The sequence below is a fragment of the Nerophis lumbriciformis genome, linkage group LG38 (assembly GCF_033978685.3).
Source record: "Nerophis lumbriciformis linkage group LG38, RoL_Nlum_v2.1, whole genome shotgun sequence".
Classification (NCBI taxonomy): Eukaryota; Metazoa; Chordata; class Actinopteri; order Syngnathiformes; family Syngnathidae; genus Nerophis; species Nerophis lumbriciformis.
Window position 1 is genome coordinate 20,112,865 of NC_084585.2, and position 27,911 is coordinate 20,140,775.

At 39.6% G+C, this 27,911-nt stretch overlaps 1 protein-coding gene across 1 annotated transcript; it reads left to right on the forward strand.

The window, feature by feature from the left end:
- Nucleotides 1–403: 403 nt before the first annotated feature.
- nuak2 (NUAK family, SNF1-like kinase, 2) lies at nt 404–27,201 on the forward strand. The gene is made up of 6 exons (XM_061932342.2): nt 404–838; nt 16,945–17,065; nt 19,652–19,803; nt 20,697–20,762; nt 23,552–23,804; nt 24,466–27,201. Exons 1-6 carry the CDS (start codon nt 611–613, stop codon nt 25,467–25,469), a joined length of 1,824 nt encoding a protein of 607 aa, XP_061788326.1. The 5' UTR covers nt 404–610; the 3' UTR covers nt 25,470–27,201.
- Nucleotides 27,202–27,911: the final 710 nt, after the last annotated feature.

Genomic DNA, 27,911 nt, shown 5'->3' on the forward strand with positions numbered 1-27,911 from the left:
GAGACTTTCCAGTCTTGACTTTGGACTTGACTCGGGGCTTGCCTGTCTTGACTCGGGACTTGACTCGGACTTGAGGGCAAAGACTTGAGACTTACTTAATTGTGACTTGCAAAACAATGACTTGGTCCCACCTCTGGGGATTGGGGTTGGTGCACTAACTGTAAGTGTATCTTGTGTTTTTATGTTGATTTAATAAACAATTTAAAATAACAATAAATAATAAAAAAAATAATCACTAGCTAATTCACTGCCAGCTACAAAGTATCGGTATTGGCAATACCGGTCCTGTATTGGATTTGTACTGTATCGGCAACCTCAAACATTGCACTTTTGGGCACGACTCGGTGTAATAATCCAGCGCTCCTCTGTGCCCAAGCCCGCCTCTGGCCTTTGTAAAGCGTCATGAAAGAGTAAGCACCGCCCCCTGCGGCGTGTACCTGTTAGGTGTCTTCCACGCCGACCAACTTTTTAGTTTCACCCTAAGCCGCCACACTTGAGTCCTATAAGCTCCTGCTAGGGTTCGGACTTTCAGGGTTAGTCAGGGAGGAACGCAGTCGTCCAGCAATACCTGTTGTCCTTGCGTTTAGGCGCTAGGTGAGGTTCGGCCAGGATGATGGAGGGCTCCGGCGTTGGCCGACTCTCGTCAAACCGCTGGCCGCCAATGGGGACACTTTTAGCCGAAGCGGACGCTCCGGAGCGCACTGTGCAGGTGAAGAAGCAAGCTGTAAAGCGACACCACCACAAGCACAACCTGAAGCACCGCTACGAGTTCATGGAGACGCTCGGCAAGGGAACATACGGGAAAGTGAAGAAAGCTAAGGAGAGATCCGGCAGACTGGTAAGAATTAAACATTTAAATTGTTGCTTAAAGTGTCGCACTCAGATGGTCCTTAATTCTGATATTTTCATAAAAATAGCACTGTGCTCCTTTTATTTACTTTTCAGTAAGACGCACCGAAAATAAGTAGGAAGAAGCAGAGTTTATTTACTGCAAGTTTGTGCAAAGTGTGGCTTGGGGGCCTTTTTTTGACACATTCTGAAGACAAAATTAACAAATTAGTTACACTTACAAAAAAGCAACTAAAATGAGACCTGAAAACTAAAATGGCTGACAACTTTTTGCCTTTTACAGTACATGGCAGCGGTGTCAAACTCATTTTAGATCGGGGGCCACATGGAGAAAAATATACTCCCAAGTGGGCCGGACTGGTAAAATCACGGCACGATAACTTAAAAATAAAGACAACTTCAGATTGTGTTCTTTGCTCAAAAATGGAACAAGCACATTCTGAAAATGTACAAATCATAATGTTGTTGGCTTTTTATATTTTACACTTACATGTTGCCTTTAATAGTGTTCTATCTTTATTTGTCGTTATTTATACTTTCTGAATAAATGATGTGACAATGTTCAATTTTCAATCTATCAAGATAAAAAAATATCAAAATCAAGTTACGGGATGTTATTTATGTAGTTTGCTCATTTTCCTCGACATGTGCACTAACATCACATGGTTTATTTGTTTTACATATGTAGCATCATTTACAGAGATACAAAGAATTGTAATTGCGACATCTAGTGGACACATCTAGAACAGCAGATTCTTTCATTCAAAAATTGCGGCTCATTTTTATATTTAGCAAACTCCTCCCACGGGCTGGGTAAAACTAATCAGGCCGTACGTTTGACACCCCTGGTATATGGTCTTTGATGATTTTTGTGCATCCTGTCATGATGAAGATGTGTACAAATTCCTTGTAAAACATGGTATGTTTTCGTGTGTTTTAAGGCTCTCAAAATAGTTTTGACAGAAAGAATAATGCTAAGAAGAAATCCAATATCTCAAGGAAGTTATACTAATTTTGTATTTTTTTCAGTATCTTAAAATGTATTGAAGTGGTGCCCACATTCTTCAAATTATTTAGTGGTACGTTTAAACTAGGGCTGCAACAACTAATCGATTAAATCGATTATAAAAATAGTTGGCGATTAATTTAGTCATCGATTCGTTGAATCTATGCGCAGAGGCGTTCTTTTATTTTATTTAATTTTTAATTTTTAAATAAACCTTTATTTATAAACTGCAACATGTACAAACAGCTGAGAAACAATAATCAAAATAAGTATGGTGCCAGTATGCTGGTTTTTTTCCAATAAAATACCGGAAAGGATAGAAATGTAGTTTGTCTCTTTTATCCGATTATTACTCGATTAATCGATTATCAAATTAATCGTTAGTTGCAGCCCTAGTTTAGACATATCTAGTTCAAAATCAAAACATTTTAAAAAAGATAGTTGGTGGTCACGTCAGTGCGGTTTGATTCGCATTCACATTTGTATTTTTGTGTAATGCATTTATTTCTCCAAAGCCTCAGACGACATATGTAATGTGTACGTTGTTGGAGGAAACTCCCGCGACCAAAAACAGCATGACGTCATACACTTGCAGGACTTGTTTCTATGGAGGAATTTGTAACGGCTGAGATGAAACAAGGAGGATATAGATGATCAAAAAACATCAAAAAAGGTTCCAAGGAAATGGGTGTCGAGGAGACAACTTCAGCAAACTAATGATCAACATAATGCACGCTGGCCTTCCATACTGGCAAATAAACAACATGTCTACAAGTAGGAGGACGAGGAATAGCTAAACAATGAACAAGAGAGAGCCGAAGACAAAAAGCCACGTTACTGGTTAAAGGTCTTTCCAATGTGTTGTAAGCATCATATTCTAGCATTTAGAACGTAATGAGGTTGTTAGCCAATGATTGCTATTTGGCTAGCTCACATTACCATGACTGCAAATTGGTAGTTGCATATTTGGGGCTGTTTTTGTGTTGGTGCACATGCTTTTTTATTCACTTTAACCAAAGTGTGGCTTTATTGTGTTACAGAGGTGAGTAACCAGCTATGACCTGGATATTGACAAGTAGACTAATAAGAGTCTAGAGCAGTGGTCCCCAAACTACTGAATAGGCTGAATAGGGCCTGTCAGCGTCCAAAATCCGGCCCGCGGGAAGTCCCAAGTTAAAGAAAAAAACAATAATTTAAAAAAAATATTACATTTTTTTTAAATTATTGTTTTTTAAAACTGTCCTTTCTAATCCCTTTTCTACCGCTTGTTACTCTCGCGGTCTCCTAGCCGCTCAGGCAAATCGTATTAAAGTTAAAGTACCACTGATAGTCACACACACTAGCTGTGGTAAAATTAACCTGTGCATTTGACCCATCCCCTTGTTCCACCCCCTGGGAGGTGAGGGGAGCAGTGAGCAGCAGCGATGGCTGCGCTCGGGAATCATTTTGGTGATTTAACCCCCAATTCCAACCCTTGATACTGAGTGCCAAGCAAGGACGTATTGTCTAAGAATGCATTTTCTCATCGATAACTTGACATCATCATTACTGCTTTGCACACTCTTTAGCATTCTCTCGATGAGCTTCAAGAGTTAGTCATCTAAAATGGTTGATAAACACATTGAATGAGAAGGTGTGTCCAAGTTTGGGGGTCTCTGGTCTAGAGAGATAATTATATTATAAGTACACAAAGCAACTATACTGAGCATACACATCCAAAAAACATTATCGTTGTTGCGTAAGTCAGCAGCCAGATGAGACGCCTTGTCTAGAATTTGTATGCCGAATAATATTGTAGTATATCCCGTTATCACAGGAGGCTGTATATCACAATATGGATTTTTGTTCCATATCACCAACATGGATGTTAAATGTTTATCCGGCTATTTAGACTATAAACACATATTTTTTTTAAATGTTCGCCATGCACGCAAGTCACATTATATCTAATTAATCATGAAAACTGCGATAGGCTGCAGCCACCCCTGTGACCCCGTGGGATTGATGGCATTTTATTTGTACAATGTGCAGAGGGCCATTAAAAAGGCACAGAACTGGTTTAGGCTGTTAGTTACCAATGTAGATTTTATTTTGGCAGCTGCTTTTTCCACAAAGTGCTCCAATGAGTGTAAAGGTGTGAAGAATGTGCTGCTATCACAACATGCGGAGGAGTGAATTCTCCTCGTAAATCTGCCAGTGCACACAAAGCTTTCCCACCTTGAAACTCCCTCAGTAGCTTGTCCTCAAGCAGGTTGGTGAGTGAGGCCCCTTTAAGAGGAGAAAAGGCTATTTCAATGCCAAAGTAAATATCACTGGGAATGTTGGGGAATTAAAAAAGCACAGATGTGTGCTTTTATTAAACCATTAGGGTTGTCACAGTATGAAAAATTCTCATCCCGGTCATTGTGACCAAAATTATCCCGGTTATCATTATTATCGCGATAATTTTAAATGTGCTCAAAACTTTCAAAAACTACTTATACTGTAATATTTTTAACCAAGTTGTATATAAAAAAGAAAAACACGAACACATTTAAAATGTATAAATGTACCACAAGCAGAAAGTTGAATGTGCATATAAAAGCAACACAAACAATATAAACAAAGTAAAATGGCAGAAACAAAATAACATAATTACAAATAAATGTGAAAAAATTGCAAGATGGCACTTTTTGGACATAAGACGTAACTGCACCTTTTGTCCATATACAGTAGATAAAATAGTGTTAATATATGAGGTCTACTCTTACATATAGGACTGCATGATTATGGGCTTAATAATAATTAACATTATTTTTGATCATTATTGAAATCACGATTATTAATCATGACTATTCACTATGTTTGGTAAAACAGTGTTGGGGTGTGAACGCGACGCCAACATGTAATTTGTAATATCTAATAAAAATCCATCCATTTTCTACTGCTTGTCCCTTACGTGGTTACGTATCTGATGCTGTAGATAAACAACATCTATATATTTAAAGACAAATATTTGTTTTTGTTCATTAATAGTATCAACATGTCATCTTTTTTATTACGTGATGCCTTTATCTCTATTTTTACATTTTCGTAGAGAGGTATTTTTTAAGTGATGTACATACATTTACATGTACTAATTTGTGTACATGTACATGCTGTATCAATGTCACGTGAATGGTTATTAAAGTAATTACTTTGTGGAATGAAAAAACACAAGTAATGTAAAAATAAACGTGTGTTTACTTTTTTATATCATTATAAAACACAAAGCAGTTTGCTAATAAAGATAAAGTCTAATAAACAAGCTTTGTTCTTCTCCAACAACCATGTACTTCTGTGCAACAGTTTGGCCAACAAAAATAAACAGGAGTGATACTTCTCCACATCTAATACACAATCTTTATGCCTCACCGAGAACTCAGCCTGCGTTCAGTTTGATGAAATGACAAAACATTTTAGCTAGGATTGATGTTATTGAAACACTGACAATGTTAGCAGTTAAAATAAAGACGAGTGAGCATCTCAGTCAACAAACTAAAGACTTTATAAACAAGTTGTGGCAACGTTCCCTACACATCGTCTGCAGCATGGTAACTCTTCAAATTGAAACCGCAACATCAAATATTTTTCTCCTCCAACAGCATTGCGCTCTTAAACGCTCACAGAGATTCCACAGAATTAAAAGCGATTGAAATGAAGTTAAACGAAGCGATTGGCTTCGTTTACAAGGAGGGAACATTTTCAAAGCAAAGTCCGTGTAGTCGCTGCCTAACGGGCTGCAGCGCTTCAGTTTTCAAGATGTAAGCAGTGTTGCCTAAAATGCATTAATGAATGACGTTTTTTCGGTAATTAAAATTTTAAACAGTATTACTAACTCTCTGGAATTTTTCAAGACTGAAACAGTTCAGTCTTCAAAAATTCTTCATTATCTCCTACTGTAGCTACAGCTGGAATGCAAAGTGTTTTATACCTCTTTCTTTTTACCTATTGTTTTGCCTACAAGTATCTTGGTGTGGGCAATAGAGCAAATTTTGGTATCGAGCTGTATTTTTTGTTAAGATCATTTAATTATTTTACCCATTGATGCGTTAATCATGATTATAATCAGAATAAAACACGTTACAAATATTTCAAGCAAACCCCTCAACAATTGAGGGGTTATAATTATATAATGAATAATATACGTGTTGAAGAGACAGGGTGGGTGACAGCCGTAAACACCAATCAATGGTAACATAAGCTAGCCAATAGTGTTCTTGTTTTATATTTTTGCTTTGAAAAATGTAACTGTGAGCAAGTTGCAAACTGCCCCTTTAATTTAGTGCCAAATAACTAAAGAAAAGTACGAAATAAATGATTAGCCTTTTTTGCCTCAAATCCCTCATGTGTCCACAACCATATTCCCTGAGTTCGTAAACAATACAACAAACATATAAGTACATTCACATTGTAACTAGGGATGTAACGATTGTCGTTATAAAGGTCAACCGTGGCAAAATTTCCGACAGTTAGTATTACTGTTTAAAATCTGAATTATTGTAAAACAGTGATTGATTACCGCACTTTAAAAAAAAAACTCATGGCACCGTGATACTGCTCATTTCCCGGAAAAGGAGCTAATCATTAGCCAGTTTAAATGATAAAACAAAAATACAAGACACATAAGCGTCTTTCCTCATTACAAACACACATTCATGAAAGTAAACAGAAGAGACTGGGCTGAAAAATATCGATCTAATCAATCAATCAATCAATCAAAGTTTATTTATATAGCCCTAAATCACAAGTGTCTCAATTGGCTGCACAAGCCACATCGACATCCCACATCAGGGCAAGAAAAAACTCAACCTAATGAGATACAATGAGAAACCTTGGAGTGGACTGCGGATGTGGGGACCCCCCCTGGGCGACCGGTGCAATGGACATCAAGTGGATCTAGTTAATAGTGGTAATTACCCTTGGTATCGACACTATCAATATTTGTATCGATCTTCCCGCAACGGATGTCTTGTTTATTACCTTTTTGTTAGAAGTTTCCGTATTATAGTGCAAGCCAGGAAGAAGAAGAATGTGTACTACCCCCCCCCCCCCCCTTTCCACCTGCGTTTGTCACGTCTGAGTATGTTCAGTCGTGTACACAAACACACCCACACACACACAACTACAAATACATACAAACAGACTGCACAAACCTGATGCGTTGCAGAATATGACTTGGTGTCTGAAAATCCCTTCTGCAGACGTCTTCCTGAGCCCACTGTCATAATAGTGATAAGGCCTGTGAGCTAAATAGCCTTTAGCCGACTTGTAAATACAACATTCCACTGTTTTGTTTTCCATTTACCTGACACTACAATTGACGGCAGCGTGACACAAAGGCGTAATTTGACACAGGCACAACGGCAGTCTCCTCTTGCATGCATGCTAGCAATTTTGACCTAAACCACACATTGTTTAGGACCGGTGCCCAATTTGAGTGCAACCAGAGGAATGAGAATGGTCTCTGCCGAGCACCAACAATTCTAATTTGGATCGGCACCAAATTGTAGGTAACCACTCGCCACATATTGTGTAACATTGCATTTTTACTTTGCGCTTTGGTGGTAGGAAAAACAATCCATTAAAAGTGTGGTTTAAGATGTTGATTTTATAGTATGTAAGGATCCCACAAAGTGTTTCTGAGAATGACATGCGTGTTTTATAATCAATACATTTATTTATAAAAATAAAACCCGAAAAGTGTGTTTTATGTAAATTCAACGTAGAGACCAGTTCAGGAGTTTCTGTGAAAGGTCTTCTATTATATACAAAAGTGACTTTTTAATACAGCTGTAGGTAATGTGTGTGCCAGGAACCTGTTTATAAGAACCTAACCTTTAGGAAAAGTTTATCATTTCCGACTGTAGAATACAATAGAATAGAAAGTACTTTATTGATCCCTGGGGGAAATTCAGCACCACAGTTCGCTCACAATAAACCCGTAGGTATTTTTTACATGTGAATAATATAAATACAGTCTAATATAGAGCATTATTCACATGTGAATAATATAAATACAGTCTATTATACATTCAAGTACAGTCAAAAGGTAACATATGCATTATACAGTTTGATGGCTGTCGGTATGAAGGACTTCCTGTGTCGTTCCGTGTTGCATTTTGGGAGTCTGAGCCTTCCATTGAACGTGCTCATTCAGAGGACTCAGAGGACAGAATTGTACAAAATCAGGCTTTGCTACACATCTTAAAATCAGCCCACTATCAGTTAGCTACAGACTAGTAACTGTAAGTTTGACCAGTTTGTTTTTCTTCAGCCAATAGGCTAACCTAGCATGATGTCAAACTGTTAGTGTAATGTTAGCATACATAACTATGCTAGTGTTCCTAACGTTTGTGTCCTACTGTCCCACTACTTAATGTCACATTGTTGTATGTGATATTTGGCATCTGTTACGTTGGACAAGTGCAGAGCTACAGCGTTAAGATAAAAAGTGGATAAAATACACAATAGCGCTTCCTGGAGACGCACACTTTGTCTGAGATAAACATTAGCATGAAAGCTGAAAACAGACAAAATGGATGCGTAAAATAACAAAACAATAGTATTACATGGGATCTTAAAAACTTCTGTCCATTGCGTGGGAATTGATTGTTACTCGCATTTTGATGCAAGTGAAGCAAAATGGAGTGCACCATTTAGCTGTAACCAGCAGGGGCGCTGTCAAGTTATTCTGTAAAGGTTTCCTTGTTTGCAGACAACCTGAGCTACATTTGTCACATAGTTAAAAAGTTAAAGTACCAATGATTGTCACACACACACACACTAGGTGTGGTGAGATTATCCTCTGCATTTGACCCATCACCCTCACCCCCTGGGAGGTGAGGGGAGCAGTGAGCAGCAGCGATGGCCACGTCCGGGAATCATTTTTGGTGATTTAACCCCCCATTCCAACCCTTGATGCTGAGTGCCAAGCAGGAAGGTAATGGGTCCCATTTTTATAGTCTTTGGTATGACAGTTTTTCAATTGGAAAAAAAGGGACGTTCTTGAAATCAAAATGTCCATGTGGATTAACTTTTTTAATCTAATATCTACAATGAATAATAAAATATTTCATTAAAACCTGCTAATGTTTTTTGTTGTCCTGTCCATATTGTTGAAGTAAACCTGCTAATTTATAATTTTCATGCAATTAAGAAAATGTAGACCATCCCACGCATGTGCAAATTTCCTAACAAACAAGGGCTACAAAAAAGTAAACCTCCTTATGAGATCGAGGACTGCACGCATTGGTTGTTTTTCTACCGTGTGGGTGGCAGCGCAGAATCGCAGTCTGGGGTGTGTTTGTGTTGGAGCCTAAAGATTTTTAGCCTGTGTGTGCCGAGTGCGTAGAAAAAACTGACGGTGACAAAGGGCTCACACACACTGATAACCTCACATGGGTGTGAAGTCATCACGGGACTGACAGCAATGCAAACAAACGCAGGAAACTCGAATTTGCAGAAGTCAGGAAAAGGAGGTCTGACGCATGCCGCGTCCAGACCAGACGGGTGATTCACTGTAGATTTGCTGGGGAGAAACTGATATGACAAGTCTCCACTTTGTTCGCTTGTCTGCCATCTGCAAGCCTGGAGGGTCTGCACATGAGAAGGACACCCCAACGCCACCTGGTGCCTCATGACGCTTCCTAACCTTGAGGCTGAGTGGATGACGCGGCGAGGAATGCCTGGCATCCCGGCTCCAACACATGGATGCACAAGCCCTGTTATTTAAAAGGCCTGAAAGCATACTACTCATTTGGTGCTTGTTTTAGGTATTTTTATGTCGGACAATAGGCCCCTTTCCACCAAAAGTTCAGGGACTTGAATTTCCTGGAACTAAAGGTTCCTGTAGAAGTTTGTGTTTCCACAGCATTTTACAGTTCAAGTAGTTTATACAAATCAGGCTGATGACGTATGGATTAGTGACAAGTGTAAATGAATACAATTCAAAGCAAAAATATAGAAAACGATATAATTTAAAAACAGTGTTTCAAATATTACATATAAAGTCAGCTCGACTTTGTCTACAGTGTCCAACAGCCAGAAAGTCATCTCCTCAATAAATGAGAAATTCATGAGGGTCAGGCAAGTCCTTTTGATCAATTTCAGCCGTAAATAACAATATATAAATCTTAAATATCAGTGTGTGGCAACAACACAAACAGGTTTAGCGTTAGCCTGTTAGCATTATCATTTTAATCAGGTTGAGGCTTATAACTACCGGTACACAAATGGCCGTGACCACCCTCGTCATTTGCCGTAATGCCCTAAAAATTGACCACCATCTGGGACATTTTACTTGTTAATGGACTAAGGATGTAACAATAAACGGTATAATGATAATTCGCGATAAAGTTCCAGACAGTTAATAATACCGACTAATTTTTTAATTACCGAAAAAACGTCATTTACGAATGCATTTTAGGCAACACAAAGTCAGGAGCATGCGCACTAGCGTCGTTTGACTTGATTATCATGGCGGACTAACCACTGACTTTGCTCCGGAGATTTCCCCTCGGAGTAAACCGAGCCAAGCGCTTGGTTTAACATTATTTTTTTCCCTCGCTTCCCGGCGTGCGTTTAAGTGCGCACTGCTGTTAGATGGCGACTGGTGTGGACAATATTGGAGACAAACGCACTTGTCCCCACACTAAAAGTACACAGCGAACGAGAAAACTATTTTATGTTGCTTTTATTTTCTCATCGTCCATCAGCTGCTGTGACAGAGTTAACGTGAGGAAACATGCAGCAGGCGATGTGCAGTGACTGTTGTCACAACTTGTTTATAAAGTCTTTAGTTTGTTGACTGGGATGTTCACTCGTCCTTTATTTAAATGCAAAATGTACCAGTGTTCAAATACCATCAACACTAGCTCAAATGTTTTGTCATCTCAATCAAACTGAACGTAGGCTGTGAAGATTGTGTATTCGATGTGAAAGGTGTGAATAGTTAATTCCTATACAGCATATTTCCGCTCAAACTCTTTGTGGATCTGTTCCGATACCGCATCTACATGTAAATATAAATGTAAATAATTAAAAAAAAACAAAAAAAAAAACTCCCTCTATCAAAATGTAAAAATGGAGATAAAGGCCTCATTTAATGACAAAAAGCCGACAAGTTGATATTATTAAAGAATTAAAAAAAAAAAAGTCTTTAGATATATGGATAACGTTTATCTATAGCCTTTTTATTAGACATTACAAATGACCGTTCACACCCCAACACTGTTTTACCTAAAAATCAGTAATCATAATTTCAATATTGATAATAATAATCTTAATTATTACTTTGGCCATAATTGGCAGCCCTAGATCTTATAGATGAACATTATTTGTATCTATATGGACAAAAAGTGCAGTTACGTCTTATGGCCGTCAGAGGGCATCTTTCAAAAGAATATATATATATATATATATATATATATATATATATATATATATATATGTATATATATATATATATATATATGTCTTAATAAGGTTATCCAAAAAATAGTGCTCGATACCGTAGTAGAGCGCAATATATGTATGTGTGGGGAAAAAAATCACAAGACTATTTCATCTCTACAGGCCTGTTTCATGAGGGGGGTACCCTCAATCATCAGGAGATTTTAATGGGAGCATTCACATACCATGGTTTATATAGGGCACAGAGTGGGTGGGTACAGGCTGGCGTAGGGGCGTGGTGATTGGCTCATGTGTTACCTAGGAGGTGTTTCCGTCTGTGGCGGCATGCTGTTACAATTTCGCTGCGCTTGTTGAGGGATGACAGGTCTGGACGGTAAATAATAAACAGTTTCTCTTTCAAGCATAGGTTGCATCTTTTATTACCACTATTGTAAGGTGTGCTGGATGCAAGAATTTGCCATGTTATTGAATATTCAACATTATTGTCTTTGAGGTCCCAAATGTGTTTGCTGAGTTCTGTGGTATTCCGCAGGTTTTGGTTCCTGAAAGAAGCCTTGTTATTGTTCCATCTGGTTTTGAATTCTCCCTCGGTTAATCCTACATATGTGTCGGATGTGTTAATGTCCTTGCGTATTACCTTAGATTGGTAGACAACTGATGTTTGTAAGCACCCCCCGTTGAGAGGGCAATCAGGTTTCTTTCGACAGTTACAGCCTTTGTTGGTTTTGGAGTCGCTCTGTCCGGGGGCCGACGGCTCATTTGCAATTGTTTTGTTGTGGTTTGAGATGATTTGTCGTATATTGTTCATACAGCTGTAGCTCAATTTAATGTTGTTCTTGTTGAATACTTTTCTTAGGGTGTTGTCTTTGGGAAAGTGTTTGTCAATCAGATTGAGGAATTTGTGTCCAATGTTAGTTGAGACGTTTTTGCTGTATGGGGGATTGTACCAGATGATGTCGTTTCGTTTTCTGTTCTTTTTTGGCTGGTTTCCTGGCGTGGGTTCATAGGTGAGGGTGAAATTGTATCCGCTTTCATCAAGGGCTTTTTGGTACGGGGGGGTTGCTTGGTCAAATTCAGCTTTACTAGATGACAGCATCGATAGCCTTTTATTAATTCCGGTAGGTATTCTTTTCGTGGTGGTGGGTGGGTGGTTGCTGTCATGGTGTACGTATTGGAGTGTTGTGTTGGGTTTCGTGAATGGTTGGTAGCTGTTATTTCTCAGGTTGAAAGTGACGTCAAGGAAGTTGACGGTTTGCTTGTTGGCTTCTATCGTGATCCGTAGGCCGTTCTCTTGTGAACTCGTTGGGAGTTTCCTCCTCTCCCAGCTCGCTAGCCTCAATCTGAACCTTGGTATTTACCGTGATGACGGACTGGCAGTGTGTCGCGCCTCGCCAAGGAGCAGCGAGAATACCAAGAAGCGCATATGCCAAATTTTCAAAGAGAACGGCCTACGGATCACGATTGAAGCCAACAAGCAAACCGTCAACTTCCTTGACGTCACTTTCAACCTGAGAAATAACAGCTACCAACCATTCCCGAAACCCAACACAACACTCCAATGCGTGCACCATGATAGCAACCACCCACCCACCACCACGAAAAGAATACCTACCGGAATTAATAAAAGGCTATCGATGCTGTCATCTAGTAAAGCTGAATTTGACCAAGCAACCCCCCCGTACCAAAAAGCCCTTGATGAAAGCGGATACAATTTCACCCTCACCTATGAACCCACGCCAGGAAACCAGCCAAAAAAGAACAGAAAACGAAACGACATCATCTGGTACAACCCCCCATACAGCAAAAACGTCTCAACTAACATTGGACACAAATTCCTCAATCTGATTGACAAACACTTTCCCAAAGACAACACCCTAAGAAAAGTATTCAACAAGAACAACATTAAATTGAGCTACAGCTGTATGAACAATATACGACAAATCATCTCAAACCACAACAAAACAATTGCAAATGAGCCGTCGGCCCCCGGACAGAGCGACTCCAAAACCAACAAAGGCTGTAACTGTCGAAAGAAACCTGATTGCCCTCTCAACGGGGGGTGCTTACAAACATCAGTTGTCTACCAATCTAAGGTAATACGCAAGGACATTAACACATCCGACACATATGTAGGATTAACCGAGGGAGAATTCAAAACCAGATGGAACAATCACAAGGCTTCTTTCAGGAACCAAAACCTGCGGAATACCACAGAACTCAGCAAACACATTTGGGACCTCAAAGACAATAATGTTGAATATTCAATAACATGGCAAATTCTTGCATCCAGCACACCTTACAATAGTGGTAATAAAAGATGCAACCTATGCTTGAAAGAGAAACTGTTTATTATTTACCGTCCAGACCTGTCATCCCTCAACAAGCGCAGCGAAATTGTAACAGCATGCCGCCACAGACGGAAACACCTCCTAGGTAACACATGAGCCAATCACCACGCCCCTACGCCAGCCTGTACCCACCCACTCTGTGCCCTATATAAACCATGGTATGTGAATGCTCCCATTAAAATCTCCTGATGATTGAGGGTACCCCCCCTCATGAAACAGGCCTGTAGAGATGAAATAGTCTTGTGATTTTTTTCCCCACACATACATATATATATATATATATATATATATATATATATATATATACAGGTAAAAGCCAGTAAATTAGAATATTTTGAAAAACTTGATTTATTTCAGTAATTGCATTCAAAAGGTGTAACTTGTACATTATATTTATTCATTGCACACAGACTGATGCATTCAAATGTTTATTTCATTTAATTTTGATGATTTGAAGTGGCAACAAATGAAAATCCAAAATTCCGTGTGTCACAAAATTAGAATATTACTTAAGGCTAATACAAAAAAGGGATTTTTAGAAATGTTGGCCAACTGAAAAGTATGAAAATGAAAAATATGAGCATGTACAATACTCAATACTTGGTTGGAGCTCCTTTTGCCTCAATTACTGCGTTAATGCGGCGTGGCATGGAGTCGATGAGTTTCTGGCACTGCTCAGGTGTTATGAGAGCCCAGGTTGCTCTGATAGTGGCCTTCAACTCTTCTGCGTTTTTGGGTCTGGCATTCTGCATCTTCCTTTTCACAATACCCCACAGATTTTCTATGGGGCTAAGGTCAGGGGAGTTGGCGGGCCAATTTAGAACAGAAATACCATGGTCCCTAAACCAGGCACGGGTAGATTTTGCGCTGTGTGCAGGCGCCAAGTCCTGTTGGAACTTGAAATCTCCATCTCCATAGAGCAGGTCAGCAGCAGGAAGCATGAAGTGCTCTAAAACTTGCTGGTAGACGGCTGCGTTGACCCTGGATCTCAGGAAACAGAGTGGACCGACACCAGCAGATGACATGGCACCGCAAACCATCACCCAACCATGCAAATTTTGCATTTCCTTTGGAAATCGAGGTCCCAGAGTCTGGAGGAAGACAGGAGAGGCACAGGATCCACGTTGCCTGAAGTCTAGTGTAAAGTTTCCACCATCAGTGATGGTTTGGGGTGCCATGTCATCTGCTGGTGTCGATCCACTCTGTTTCCTGAGATCCAGGGTCAACGCAGCCGTCTACCAGCAAGTTTTAGAGCACTTCATGCTTCCTGCTGCTGACCTGCTCTATGGAGATGGAGATTTCAAGTTCCAACAGGACTTTGCGCCTGCACACAGCGCAAAATCTACCCGTGCCTGGTTTAGGGACCATGGTATTTCTGTTCTAAATTGGCCCGCCAACTCCCCTGACCTTAGCCCCATAGAAAATCTGTGGGGTATTGTGAAAAGGAAGATGCAGAATGCCAGACCCAAAAACGCAGAAGAGTTGAAGGCCACTATCAGAGCAACCTGGGCTCTCATAACACCTGAGCAGTGCCAGAAACTCATCGACTCCATGCCACGCCGCATTAACGCAGTAATTGAGGCAAAAGGAGCTCCAACCAAGTATTGAGTATTGGACATGCTCATATTTTTCATTTTCATACTTTTCAGTTGGCCAACATTTCTAAAAATCCCTTTTTTGTATTAGCCTTAAGTAATATTCTAATTTTGTGACACACGGAATTTTGGATTTTCATTTGTTGCCACTTCAAATCATCAAAATTAAATGAAATAAACATTTGAATGCATCAGTCTGTGTGCAATGAATAAATATAATGTACAAGTTACACCTTTTGAATGCAATTACTGAAATAAATCAAGTTTTTCAAAATATTCTAATTTACTGGCTTTTACCTGTATATTAGGGATGTCCGATAATGGCTTTTTACCGATATCCGATATTCCGATATTGTCCAACTCTTAATTACCGATACCGATATCAACCGATACCGATATATACAGTCGTGGAATTAACACATTATTATGCCTAATTTGGACAACCAGGTATGGTGAAGATAAGGTCCTTTTAAAAAATAAATAAATAAATAAGTAAATTAAAAACATTGTCTTGAATAAAAAAGAAAGTAAAACATTATAAAAACAGTTACATAGAAACTAGTAATTAATGAAAATTAGTAAAATTAACTGTTAAAGGTTAGTACTATTAGTGGACCAGCAGCACGCACAATCATGTGTGCTTACGGACTGTATCCCTTGCAGACTGTATTGATAAATGATAAATGGGTTGTACTTGTATAGCGCTTTTCTACCTTCAAGGTACTCAAAGCGCTTTGACACTACTTCCACATTTACCCATTCACACACACATTCACACACTGATGGAGGGAGCTGCCATGCAAGGCGCTAACCAGCACCCATCAGGAGCAAGGGTGAAGTGTCTTGCTCAGGACACAACGGACATGACGAGGTTGGTACTAGGTGGGGATTGAACCAGGGACCCTCGGGTTGCGCACGGCCACTCTCCCACTGCGCCACGCCGTCAAATATTGATATATAATGTAGGAACCAGAATATTAATAACAGAAAGAAACAACCCTTTTGTGTGAATGAGCGTAAATGGGGGAGGGAGGTGTTTTGGGTTGGTGCACTAATTGTAATTGTATGTTGTGTTTTTTATGTTGATATAATAAAAAAACAAAAACAAACAAACAAAACAAAAAAAACATACCGATAATTAAAAAAACGATACCGATAATTTCCTATATTATATTTTAAAGCATTTATCGGCCAATAATATCGGCAGGCCGATATTATCGGACATCTCTTTTATATATATATATATATATATATATATATATATATATATATATATATATATATATATATATATATATATATATATATATATATATATATATATATATATATATACTTATATATATATATACACACACACTCACACACACATGCCCCTGCCTCGAAAGAAAATGTTTGCCTTGGTGCCCTTCTAACTTGATTTGGTGCCCTAAAATATGAGGTCTCCTTTAAAGCAACACTTGCCTTGACCTTAAAAAGTTTAAATTCGAGGCCTGCACCAGTGACCGCTGACCTCACAAATTGCACAAAAATTGTCACATGCTTTAAAAAATATTCTCAAAATATTAGGAGCTGTTTATATCAACATCCAACAACAGATTGGTTGTAAACAGACCATTAATTGTTAATTTCCATTTAGTCTAGCAATAGTATGACTTGAGTTCTTTTTTAAGTATGTTATGTGTATTGATATCGCATGTTTGTGTTTTCAAAGGTTGCTATAAAGTCCATCAGAAAGGAGAAGATCAAGGATGAACAAGACCTGGTACACATTCGCAGGGAAATTGAGATCATGTCCTCCCTGTGCCACCCACACATCATCACCATCTATGAAGGTACAAAGGGATCTTGTTTGTTTTCAATATAGTTGTATTGTTGTTGTTGTTGTTGTCCCTCGCACACAAACACACGCAAGACAACCGCAGAGTGAAACGTGATACCTATGAACAGCCGCTTTACTCAGTCTCCGATTGTTTGGATTCAGAGCGCGGTCACGCAAGTCTTTTGTGGAAAAGCGAAGCTCCGTTACATAAGTGCTGACTCCACATTGCATCACAACAACAGCGAGGTGGTGAGGGGGCACACATGGGCCTGTGTCTCACGGAGCCTTGCACCTCATAGGACGTTGTGGTAAACATTCTCCGCCTAAAATCTGTTGGGCTAATAGAAACACATGTAACTGTAACACAGTCTCTCTTTTACAGTTAAATTTCAGAACCCTTTGCTCCAGGAAGTAATATAATTCAAATTAGTCCACAAAGTCAAAACCAAGATGTGGTATATTTGCCAGGGTTTGTCAGTTGATTAACTTATCTCAAAAAATTATAGGTGGGTTTTGACAAAACTTTAAGAACATTTTTGAAACAAATTATTAGATTTTGGGGGTAGAGCTTTACCTGACCCTGCCCAGACCCACAGAGACAAAGAGAACGGATAACTGACAAGTAGGGGTGCAACGATACATCTACAAAAAAACACAATAGAATTTGTTGACGACTAACTTGTCAATTCTAGTCGGTAAAAGTGCTTTTCGTGTCATCTACGCCAGTTCCAGGTCCTAAATGGCTATCAAACTATCCCAAATTGTCAGATTATATTCCCAGCCAATTACTTCTCCAGTGAAATGCATGATTTATGATATACAATAAACTTACAGGGAGCAGAAAAATGAGGAAACAGCAGACAATTCGATGATGTAAACATAGGTAAGTGATCAGGGTGCCGCTCTAATTTATATTATTATTTTATAATAATAATATTATTAATACTTGGTTAATATTCAAGTCACAAAATGTAAATTGAGTATTGTTGGCGCTTTTTGAATGGCTATTTATCGGATTTTATGGGCGAAATAGTGGAGCTCACATTGGCTACGCTATAAGCAGACTTTTATGTACGTTTATTTAATATTTAGAATGCATTAAAGAAAAAATCCAACCGTCTTAATGTCTTTCATAATGATTGTGAAAAAAAAGTCAGTTCCCCTTTAAAATGGGCAAAAGTTCAATAGTTTTAAAACATTTTGTAACAGCCTGATAAGCAGCACTTTTACAATATATATATATACATGTATATATATATATATATATATATATATATATATATATATATATATATATATATATAAATATTCCTAAACATCTTCTTTAATATTAGTTAGCACATGGCTAAAAATTTCAAGATGAATTTAGAAGCTACTGAATAAGTGTATGCTTCATAATCCGATTGGTCAATTTATTGTTAAGATAGTCAATGACTAGTAGTTAGTTGCAGCCCTACTGGCAAGAGGGTTCACTTGTTTATTTATTCTTCTAATTCAGCTACTGATGAGAAAATAAACAAACACAAACCTGCCAATTTACCAAATAACCTCCGCCACGAGGTTGTTTATTTGCTGGGGTTTGTTAACTAGCGACATGGCTCAAAAAGTTCTGGCCGGATTTTAATGACACTCTCAGGAAATGGCCGAAATGGAATAAGGAACGAGTGGTTAGTTTTAATGTCTAGTTTTATTAATGTGATCACTCCTCATCACAAGATGCAGACAGCAGGTGAAGAATTATAAACATGAAGACAGAAATGTCACGTAAATAAGGGATGGCTTCTTTGTTTGTTTAGTAAAAGGACAACATACAGTACAGGCCAAAAGTTTGGACACACCTTCTCATTCAATGCATTTTCTTAATTTTCATGACTATTTACATTGTAGATTGTCACTGAAGGCATCAAAACTATGAATGAACACATGTGGAGTTATGTACTTAACAAAAAAAAGGTGAAATAACTGAAAACATGTTTTATATTCTAGTTTCTTCAAAATAGCCACCCTTTGCTCTGATTACTGCTTTGCACACTCTTGGCATTCTCTCGATGAGCTTCAAGCACATCTGTGAAGTGAAAACCATTTTAGGTGACTACCTCTTGAAGCTCATCGAGAGAATGCCAAGAGTGTGCGAAAAAGTAATCAGAGCAAAGGGTGGCTATTTTGAAGAAACTACAATATAAAAAATGTTTTCAGTTATTTCACCTTTTTGTTAAGTACATAACTCCACACGTGTTCATTCATAGTTTTGATGCCTTCAGTGACAATCTACAATGTAAATAACAAAGAAAACAAAATAATAAAGAAAACACATTGAATGAGAAGGTGTGTCCAAACTTTTGGCCTGTACTATATACACCTCTTCTATATGAAAAGTAACTTTACATTACTTCTGTTGTGATTGATCTATATACAGAAATTGTTATTACAATTAAATGAACATGACCTCCTTCAGGGGGCGGGAAAACCTAATATAGTGCTAAGCGGAACACAAAATATTCCATGTCTACATCTGTTATATTTGATCTCGTTAGATTGCGCAGCTGCACATGGAAGGCAATAAAGGACAACTATAAGTAGTATTGCCTGTTTCTTTCAGTGTTTGAGAACAAGGACAAGATCGTGATCGTGATGGAGTACGCGAGCCGGGGTGACCTGTACGACTACATCTGCGACAGGAGAACCATCTCTGAGCGGGAATCCAGGCACTTCTTCAGACAAATTGTGTCCGCCGTGCACTACTGCCATCGGGTAAGGCCTGGTCTTATTCACAACGGTTTAAACACCCAAATTTAACCTTGAATGACCCGACATCCCCTCTAAGCGCTGCCTCATCCCTCCGATGTGCACACTAATAACATAGAGCCCCCTTCGGACCAGTTGCTCAGCTCTTGTTCCTTCCAGGGCACCTTAACTCCCGCTGTTACATAATGCCCATTATTAACTGTCAGCGGGCTGATTGGAATGGGTGATGCTGTGGGACAATGCAGAGGGAAATGAACACAAAGTGAGGGAGGTGGTGTCACTAATGAGAGCGTGATGGAAGAGAACAAGCACACACGCACAGCGCCGCACAGTTAAGTGCCTCAGTGGATATGCTTTAAATGTAAGCTAGGTAATGATTACCCAGAAAATGACACTATCAAAGTCCATGATCCAACTGATTGTTACATTTGACACAACTTTCACTTCTGAAAAACGGAAAACTATCGATTCCCTGAAGAAATGTGTTTTGTTTTTATGCTTTCCCATATTTTACTGATCCCTGATGCACAGCACTTTGTTTTTAACTGTGCATGGTGTTAAAATGCTATATAAATAAAGTTAACATGGTGAAATTACACTGCAAAACACTGAGCATGTTGCCTGGCTACAAGCGACCTCTCCTTTTTAAGGACTGGATGACCGGTGTATTTTTTTTAAAGGCAAAGCAAACATTAGCAGAAGGCATGCCCCCCTGCAGAGCCAAGGATAATGAAACATAGCTGACACTGCAAAGGAGGAAAGATAGGAATGTGTTCTTACACGGAGGAAAACTATTAATATTTTATGTAATGTAGACAACCTGCTATAAAAATGTGTGGAATTTGACTAATAAAATGTTGTGATGACAATAGCTGATACAGACTGTCTTCTTCTCCTAGAATGGAATAGTACACCGGGATCTAAAACTGGAGAATATTCTACTGGATGGCAATGGCAACGTCAAGGTATGCAGCTATTGCTAACGTTGTTATAGAGTCTACGTACATTACATATACCTCATGAGTGTACAGATTTTTTTTTACATGACTAAATTACTTTTGTGGCGCCTCCTGTGGATTGTGTTTAAAACACTTTGGTAGACATGCTGGCATAAACATAATATAGATATCCTCAAGGTAGGGGTGCACGATAAATTATCAGGCCGATATGGAGAATCATGACGTCACAACGATACATTTTATAACATTCAAAAATAGCTGATAATCAATAACAAAACGCTTCAATGAGACGAGATTACCCACACTGTGCCACAAATGAGCCTGTTGTGAACTTCCCCTGAGCTCATCCTAAACATTGATCGTATGGGACTTCTTCACGGCTTCAGAGGAACACCTTTTGTGTGCTATTTGCGTGAAAAATTCTGCAAACATTCTGCCAGGAAAGGAACATAAATCACACTTGAACACATCAAAGATATCAGCCACCTGAAACGCCAGCTTCACTACAACTGTGTTTTGCAAGCCTATGGGAATACGCCTGCTGCTAAAGAAGCCAGCTGCAAAGAAAAGCCTAAGGCTTGATCCAATCACCACAGCTTTTAAAATGTTGAAAAAAGACGACAGCCAGAGACGACAACCCGAGTGCCAAAGATTTCATCATAGAAATTATGCCGTTGGACGACAAGCCTCTTACCATAGTTGTGTGATGATCCGTTGCCCGGATCATGTTTTATTTTAGTTTAAGACTCTCTTAGTTCTGTTTCATCACCCCTGGGTTTGTGTTTCTTAGTTGCTATGGGTGATGATTATTTTCACCTGCCTCTGTTTAGTGTTCAGGACGCTCACCTGCTCCCGGGCACTAATCAGAGAGGTATTTATTAGGGCTGTGAATCTTTGGGTGTCCCACGATTCGATTCAGTATCGATTCTTGGGGTCACGATTCGATTCAAAATCTTTTTTTTTTTTCAATTCAACATGATTCTCGATTCAAAAGCGTTTTTTTCCCGATTCAAAACGATTCTCTATTCATTCAATACATAGGATTTCAGCAGGATCTACCCCAGTCTGCTGACATGCAAGCGGAGTAGTAGATTTTTGTAAAAAGGTTTTATAATTGTAAAGAACAATGTTTTATCAACTGATTGCAATAATGTAAATTTGTTTTAACTATTAAATGAACCAAAAATATGACTTATTTTATCTTTGTGAAAATATTGGACACAGTGTGTTGTCAAGCTTATGAGATGTGATGCAAGTGTAAGCCACTGTGACACTATTGTTCAATTTTTTAAATTTTTATAAATGTCTAATGATAATGTCAATAAGGGATTTTTAATCACTGCTATGTTGAAATTGTAACTAATATTGATACTGTTGTTGATAGTATTCATTTTTGTTTCACTACTTTTGGTTTGTTCTATGTCGTGTTTGTGTCTCCTCTCAATTGCTCTGTTTATTGCAGTTCTGAGTGTTGCTCGGTCGGGTTTGGTTTTGGAATTGGATTGCATTGTTATGGTATTGCTGTGTATTGTTTTGTTGGATTGATTAATTAAAAAATAAATAAATTTAAAAAATTTAAAAAATCGATTTAAAAAAAAAGAGAATCGATTCTGAATCGCACAACATGAGAATCGCGATTCGAATTTGAATCGATTTTTCCCCACACCCCAAGTATTTATTCCTACCTTTCACCACACTCGGTCTGGCTGTTTTGTTTGCTCCTGCAACATCCTAGCTTTTTGTTCCTGTTCCTGTGCTTAGCTCTACTCTTGTTTCCTGTGCAATCGGCATGCTTTTCTGTTCTTGTTTTCTTGCCTGATTTATGAAAATAAAATAAAGAATTCTGCCTGCTCACTGCTTCCGGAGTTCCGTCTGCATCTTGGGGAAACGACCTGCGCATAACCATGCGACCCCCCAACCGTAACGATGGCACGGGAAACTAGGGTAGAGCTAAGCACAAGAACAAGAAGCTAGGATAACGAACGTAACATGTTGCAGGAGCAAACAAAACAGCCAGACCGAATGTGGCGAAAGGCAGCAATAAATAGCTCTCTGATTAGTGCTCGGGAGCAGGTGAGAGTCCCGAACACTAAACAGAGGCAGGTGAAAATAATCATCACCCATAGCAACTAAGAAACACAAACCCAGGGGTGATGAAACAGAACTAAGAGAGTCTTAAACTAAAATAATACATGATCCGGGCAACGGCTCATCACAAGTTGAAGATACTAGCTTTTGTCAGGACAAATCTACAGACACACTTTGTCAAATCCACCTTTGTTTGAATCTGTCTTACATCCAGGTGTGCACAAACTATAGTCGATCTAAATGTAAAATGGTCCTGAGAAGCAGAAAGTTATTAGTTTTGGATTGAAATAAAAGTGTGCATCTCTACCTCCAGTTTTATAATCATAAGAGAAATGGTCAATGACTTATGGGCAATTAGCATACTTGCCAACCATCCCAAATTTTCCGGGAGACTCCCGAATTTCAGTGCCTCTCCCGAAAATCTCCCGGGACAACCATCCTCCCGAATTTCTCCCGATTACCAGCCGGACTTAAGGCACGCCCCCTCCAGGTCCGTGCGGACCTGAGTGAGGACAGCCTCTCGTCACGTCCGCTCTTTACTTCATACTTCAGAACCGACTCCCACACTTGCCGTCAGGGTGCGCAATACAACGTAAACCGTTGGCCAACCAAAAAGTTACTTTTTCGTTGGCCAACGGTTTAAAAAGTAACCACAGAACACTACAGTGTTCTGTGGTTACTTGCTTCCTAACACTTTTTTCTGACAGATTGCAGACTTTGGCTTGTCCAACCTTTACTACGGGGACGAGTACCTGCAGACTTTTTGTGGCAGCCCACTGTACGCATCCCCAGAGATTGTAAATGGACGCCCGTACCGTGGCCCGGAGGTGGACACGTGGTCCCTCGGGGTGCTGTTGTACACCATGGTCCACGGCACTATGCCCTTTGATGGAAACAGCCACAAGGCACTAGTCCAGCAGATCAGCACCGGAAACTACCGCAAACCAATCAAACCTTCTGGTGAGTGTTTAATTTCTTTCGTGTTTTTTTATTTACCGGTAGATGTTTCAGGAAATCGCAAAAAGCCGCTGCCTGACCAGGGCTCAGAAAATCTGCGGAGACTCCTCCCACCCCCACCAAGCACTGTTTTCACTGCTGGACTCTAGAAAGAGGTTCCTCAGCCTCCAGAGCAGAAACTCCAGGTTTTGTAACAGCTTCTTCCCTCAGGCCATCAGACTCTTGAACGCATCATAATAATCCCCTCAATTCCCCCCAAAAAACGGATTAACTTGCTGGAATACAAAAACAATATAACATACATCCATAAACGTGGATGCATATGCAAAAGTGCAATATATTAATCTGAACAGTAATCTATTTATTTACATCTGCGGTCCCCTCCAAGGTTTCTCATTGTCATCCCATTGGGTTGAGTTTTTTCTTGTCCTGATGTGGGATCTGAGCCGAGGATGTCCTTGTGGCTTGTGCAGCCATTTGAGACACTTGTGATTTAGGGCTATACAAGTAAACATTGATTGACCTTATTGCTCTTTTATCCTGCACTACAACAAACTAATGCAACTACATTTTGTTCTTATCTGTACTGTAAAGTTCAAATTTGAATGACAATAAAAGTAAGTCTTAGCATTTAAATGTGTTTACACTTCTCTCCCCCGACCAGATGCTTGTGGCCTCATTCGCTGGATGCTGATGGTAAACCCAGACCGCAGAGCTACCATAGAGGAGATAGCGGGACACTGGTGGCTGAACTGGGGCTACCAGAAGTCCCTCTTGGGCGAGACGAAAGTGGAGGAGACGACGTCCACAAAGTCGATGTCCCACCCGGCCGGGCTGGCCAGCGTTGCCAGTTGGCTGCGGCGTACGTCCAGACCTTTGCTGGAGAACGGCTCCAAGATGCGCTGCCTGCTCCGCCCACACGGCAGCGGCGGCGACGTGGTGCGCCAACGCTCTCTGCGTAGGTCGCAGAAGGAGAACAACATCTCCCAGCCTGCGCACGAAGCATGTGCGGACACTCGGCCTTCCAAGGGTATTTTGAAAAGAAGAAATAGTATCAAACAGAAAGTCACAAGCGAGGCTCCTGCAGTCGCGACACTGGAGCATCAGAGTATTTTGGGTTCGTCCCCCACAGCCAGTGCAGCCTGTGCTGCGACGCAACCTCGGAAAGGTATCCTAAAGAAGCCCACAGAGCAGGAGTCAGGCTACTACTCCTCCTCTCCTGAGAATAGTGACTCTGGCTTTAAAGCATGCCCCTCAGCACCAACCCATCGGAAAGGCATCCTTAAGCGGAACGGGAAGTACTCCTCAGGCGGCCTGCAGGAGTTTGGCTCCTTGGATCAGCTGGCGGTTTCTTTACCGCACCGGGGCGCCAGGATGAGGCCGGGTGAGGCCATCAGCAAGGACAGCATTCTGTCCTCTGAGTCTTTTGACCAGCTGGATCTTCCAGACCGCGTCGGACCTCCGGCACACACGGAGAAAGCAGGCAGGCCCTTAATGAGAGCATGCGTGTCTGCCGACGACCTGCTGGGAATCCAAGAAGACCGTGTACTGGGAGAGCAGAGGCCGTGGAGCTGCTACGAGTCCGGGACGGCCGACAGCGCCTTCTCCATTACAGACTGTGATAATGTGACTGAAGCTTACAAGCAGGCCTTGAATATTAACAGCTGAGCTCCACTGAACTAACTTCAAGTGTACTGTTGCAAAATAGCAGCGCACTGGAGCCAACATCACAAATTGCACGATACCAAAAAAAGGGAAGCACAAAGGGATACTTGGTTGTAAAGTGAAATGTGTTTTCTCCATATACAGTACAGTCAAACCTGTTTGTGTTGACAACTAACTCAAGCGCCCCACCTGAAGTCAACATAACATGTGACAGCCAAAGGGGTCTTTTCTATGTGTCTGTTTATTTAGACGTGTTGTCGTATCGACGATTGTATCATTATCACTAAGCAGTGTTACATGAAAACAGCGACATGACTACTTTGTTAAGACTCCATTAAAACATGCACAGGGTTCAGTGCAAAGTATGCGCTTCAAAATAAAAGCATGTCATTGATATTCTGGATAGTAAGGAAGAAGAATCCAAACAAAAATATGCAAAAATGAACAACGTTTATAACAAAAAAAAACTGCAGTAGGTTAAAAAATCTTAGTATCGTCCTCCTGTCAACATCCAAAGTCACAAGTAAATGTGTAAGCAAAGACTATTGACTGTTTCGGTTAGGTCGACAACCGCTTATGACAACATGAGTGAGGGGTTCTACTGTGTAGGCCAAAAAGTCACACCAAAACACTTTCAATGTAAGTTGTGTCCTTTTACGTAACTAACCTGAATCAGTTATTTATCACCCAGACAGTTTGATAAGCATTTATGGCTTCATGGCCTGTTTATCATTTGATGCCAACATGAGGGTTGCTTGGCTCTCAGATTTTACTGCATTTTACGGCGCAAAGACACGCAGCTTCTCAGGATGCCAAAGAGCACTTTCTTTTATGGTATTTAGGAATGCACAGGGCGTTTTGATCGTTGTTTATAATTCATGTTTTCCATTAAACTGGAATAGATACGGTGACACACTGACTCATGACAAGAAGAACCGGTTGGACCTGTGGTAGCGCCCAAATTGTCACTGGAACACGTGCACAGGCCTTGAAGAGATTAGGGTTTGTTTTTGCCCTTTCTCCTGTCTTGAGCGTCGAAAAACGGCAGCATCTGTTTAGCCTGAACGATGAGCTTTATTAACTGAATGTTAATGTGTAACCGTGAAAGTAAATATTGAAGATGGCGCTAAGGTGTCTTTGGGTTCTTGGCTTAGGGCTTCAGTTTTATTTGAAAACACCTGACTGGATTGTATGTTATCCCATCAAAAATAGCTGAAGTGCATAACAGGTGTACACCCATACTGACAGCATTATGCTATTAAACGGCTTGTTATATGAATGTCCCTACAGGTTTTTATTTTATTTTTATTTTTTGTTGTGTCTTACTTCACATTGAAATTCTTAACAAGTATAGAGTAATGAATAAAACCGTAACCAAAAAGTGCTCATAAAACTGATAAATGTATTTGTCTCATTTAAGAAAAAGGTATGCACAGAACAGGTCAAGCCCCTCCCTCCTGAATTTGGAATGTAGATTTTGTTTGTGTTTTTCCTGATAAACTGAAGCTCATCAGAAATGAAAATGCAGCAGAAAAATCTCACAATTATAACTAGTTCTTGTCATTTCAGGAATGGAATAAGTTGTTTTTGCATTTCGATTTGAATCACCTTTTTGTACCAAATGTGGCAAACCTTTTTTTCCACATGTGCCAAAAACACTCTCTTGTATGATTATGTGATGGGTCATTCATGTAACTGGGATGAGGAAATCAATAAAAACAAAACTAAGTACTTACCTGCTGCCTCGCATTGTCAATTATGTACAATCAACACCTTATGTAATCGTTTTGACACAATGAGTACGTTTACAGCAACAAACGAGTACATTTGAAGCAGAAGAGTAACATTTTAGTCCACGTAACAGGATACATACACTAAGTTGGGTTTTGGGTGAAAATAAACCTAAGATGTACTGCTTGATTTTCGTATACCTCTTTGATTGATTGATTGAAACTTTTATTAGTAGATTGCACAGTACAGTACATATTCCGTACAATTGACCACTAAATGGTAACACCCGAATAAGTTTTTCAACTTGTTTAAGTCGGGGTCTACGTAAATCAATTCATGGTTTTCAGTTAACCTTTTTCAACAATTTTGTCCCGGTTTTCGCACAGCATCTCAGTTATCACACATCGTGTAACACACTTATTATTCCGTGAGTAATTGAGTGCCCTAACAAAGAATTCAATGTGTTGGTGACTCAGTTTCTGTTTTTTTTTAATCATCGAGTGTGACCGCAAAGTTGCGAGTGCCCACATAAAGAAGGTGGAAAAACAAGACTGATTTCAAGAAAAAAACTTGTTGCAAAGTAAAAAGGTTGCCTTCTTTAGCCACAAGTCTTTAATAAAAGTAAAAGTGATGCTAATTAAATGTTCATTGAGTCATTTAATTTGTAATTTATGTCTTTTGTATTTTTTTCTGCAAGTAAAATTTTCTATAAAA

Excerpts from the sequence above, each read along its gene's own strand:
- nuak2 (XM_061932342.2), top strand. The coding sequence starts at position 611 with ATGATGGAGGGCTCCGGCGTTGGCCGACTCTCGTCAAACCGCTGGCCG. Across the intron at positions 839-16,944 it reads AGGAGAGATCCGGCAGACTG|GTTGCTATAAAGTCCATCAG; the intron begins GTAAGAATTAAA and ends GTGTTTTCAAAG. Across the intron at positions 17,066-19,651 it reads CATCATCACCATCTATGAAG|TGTTTGAGAACAAGGACAAG; the intron begins GTACAAAGGGAT and ends TGTTTCTTTCAG.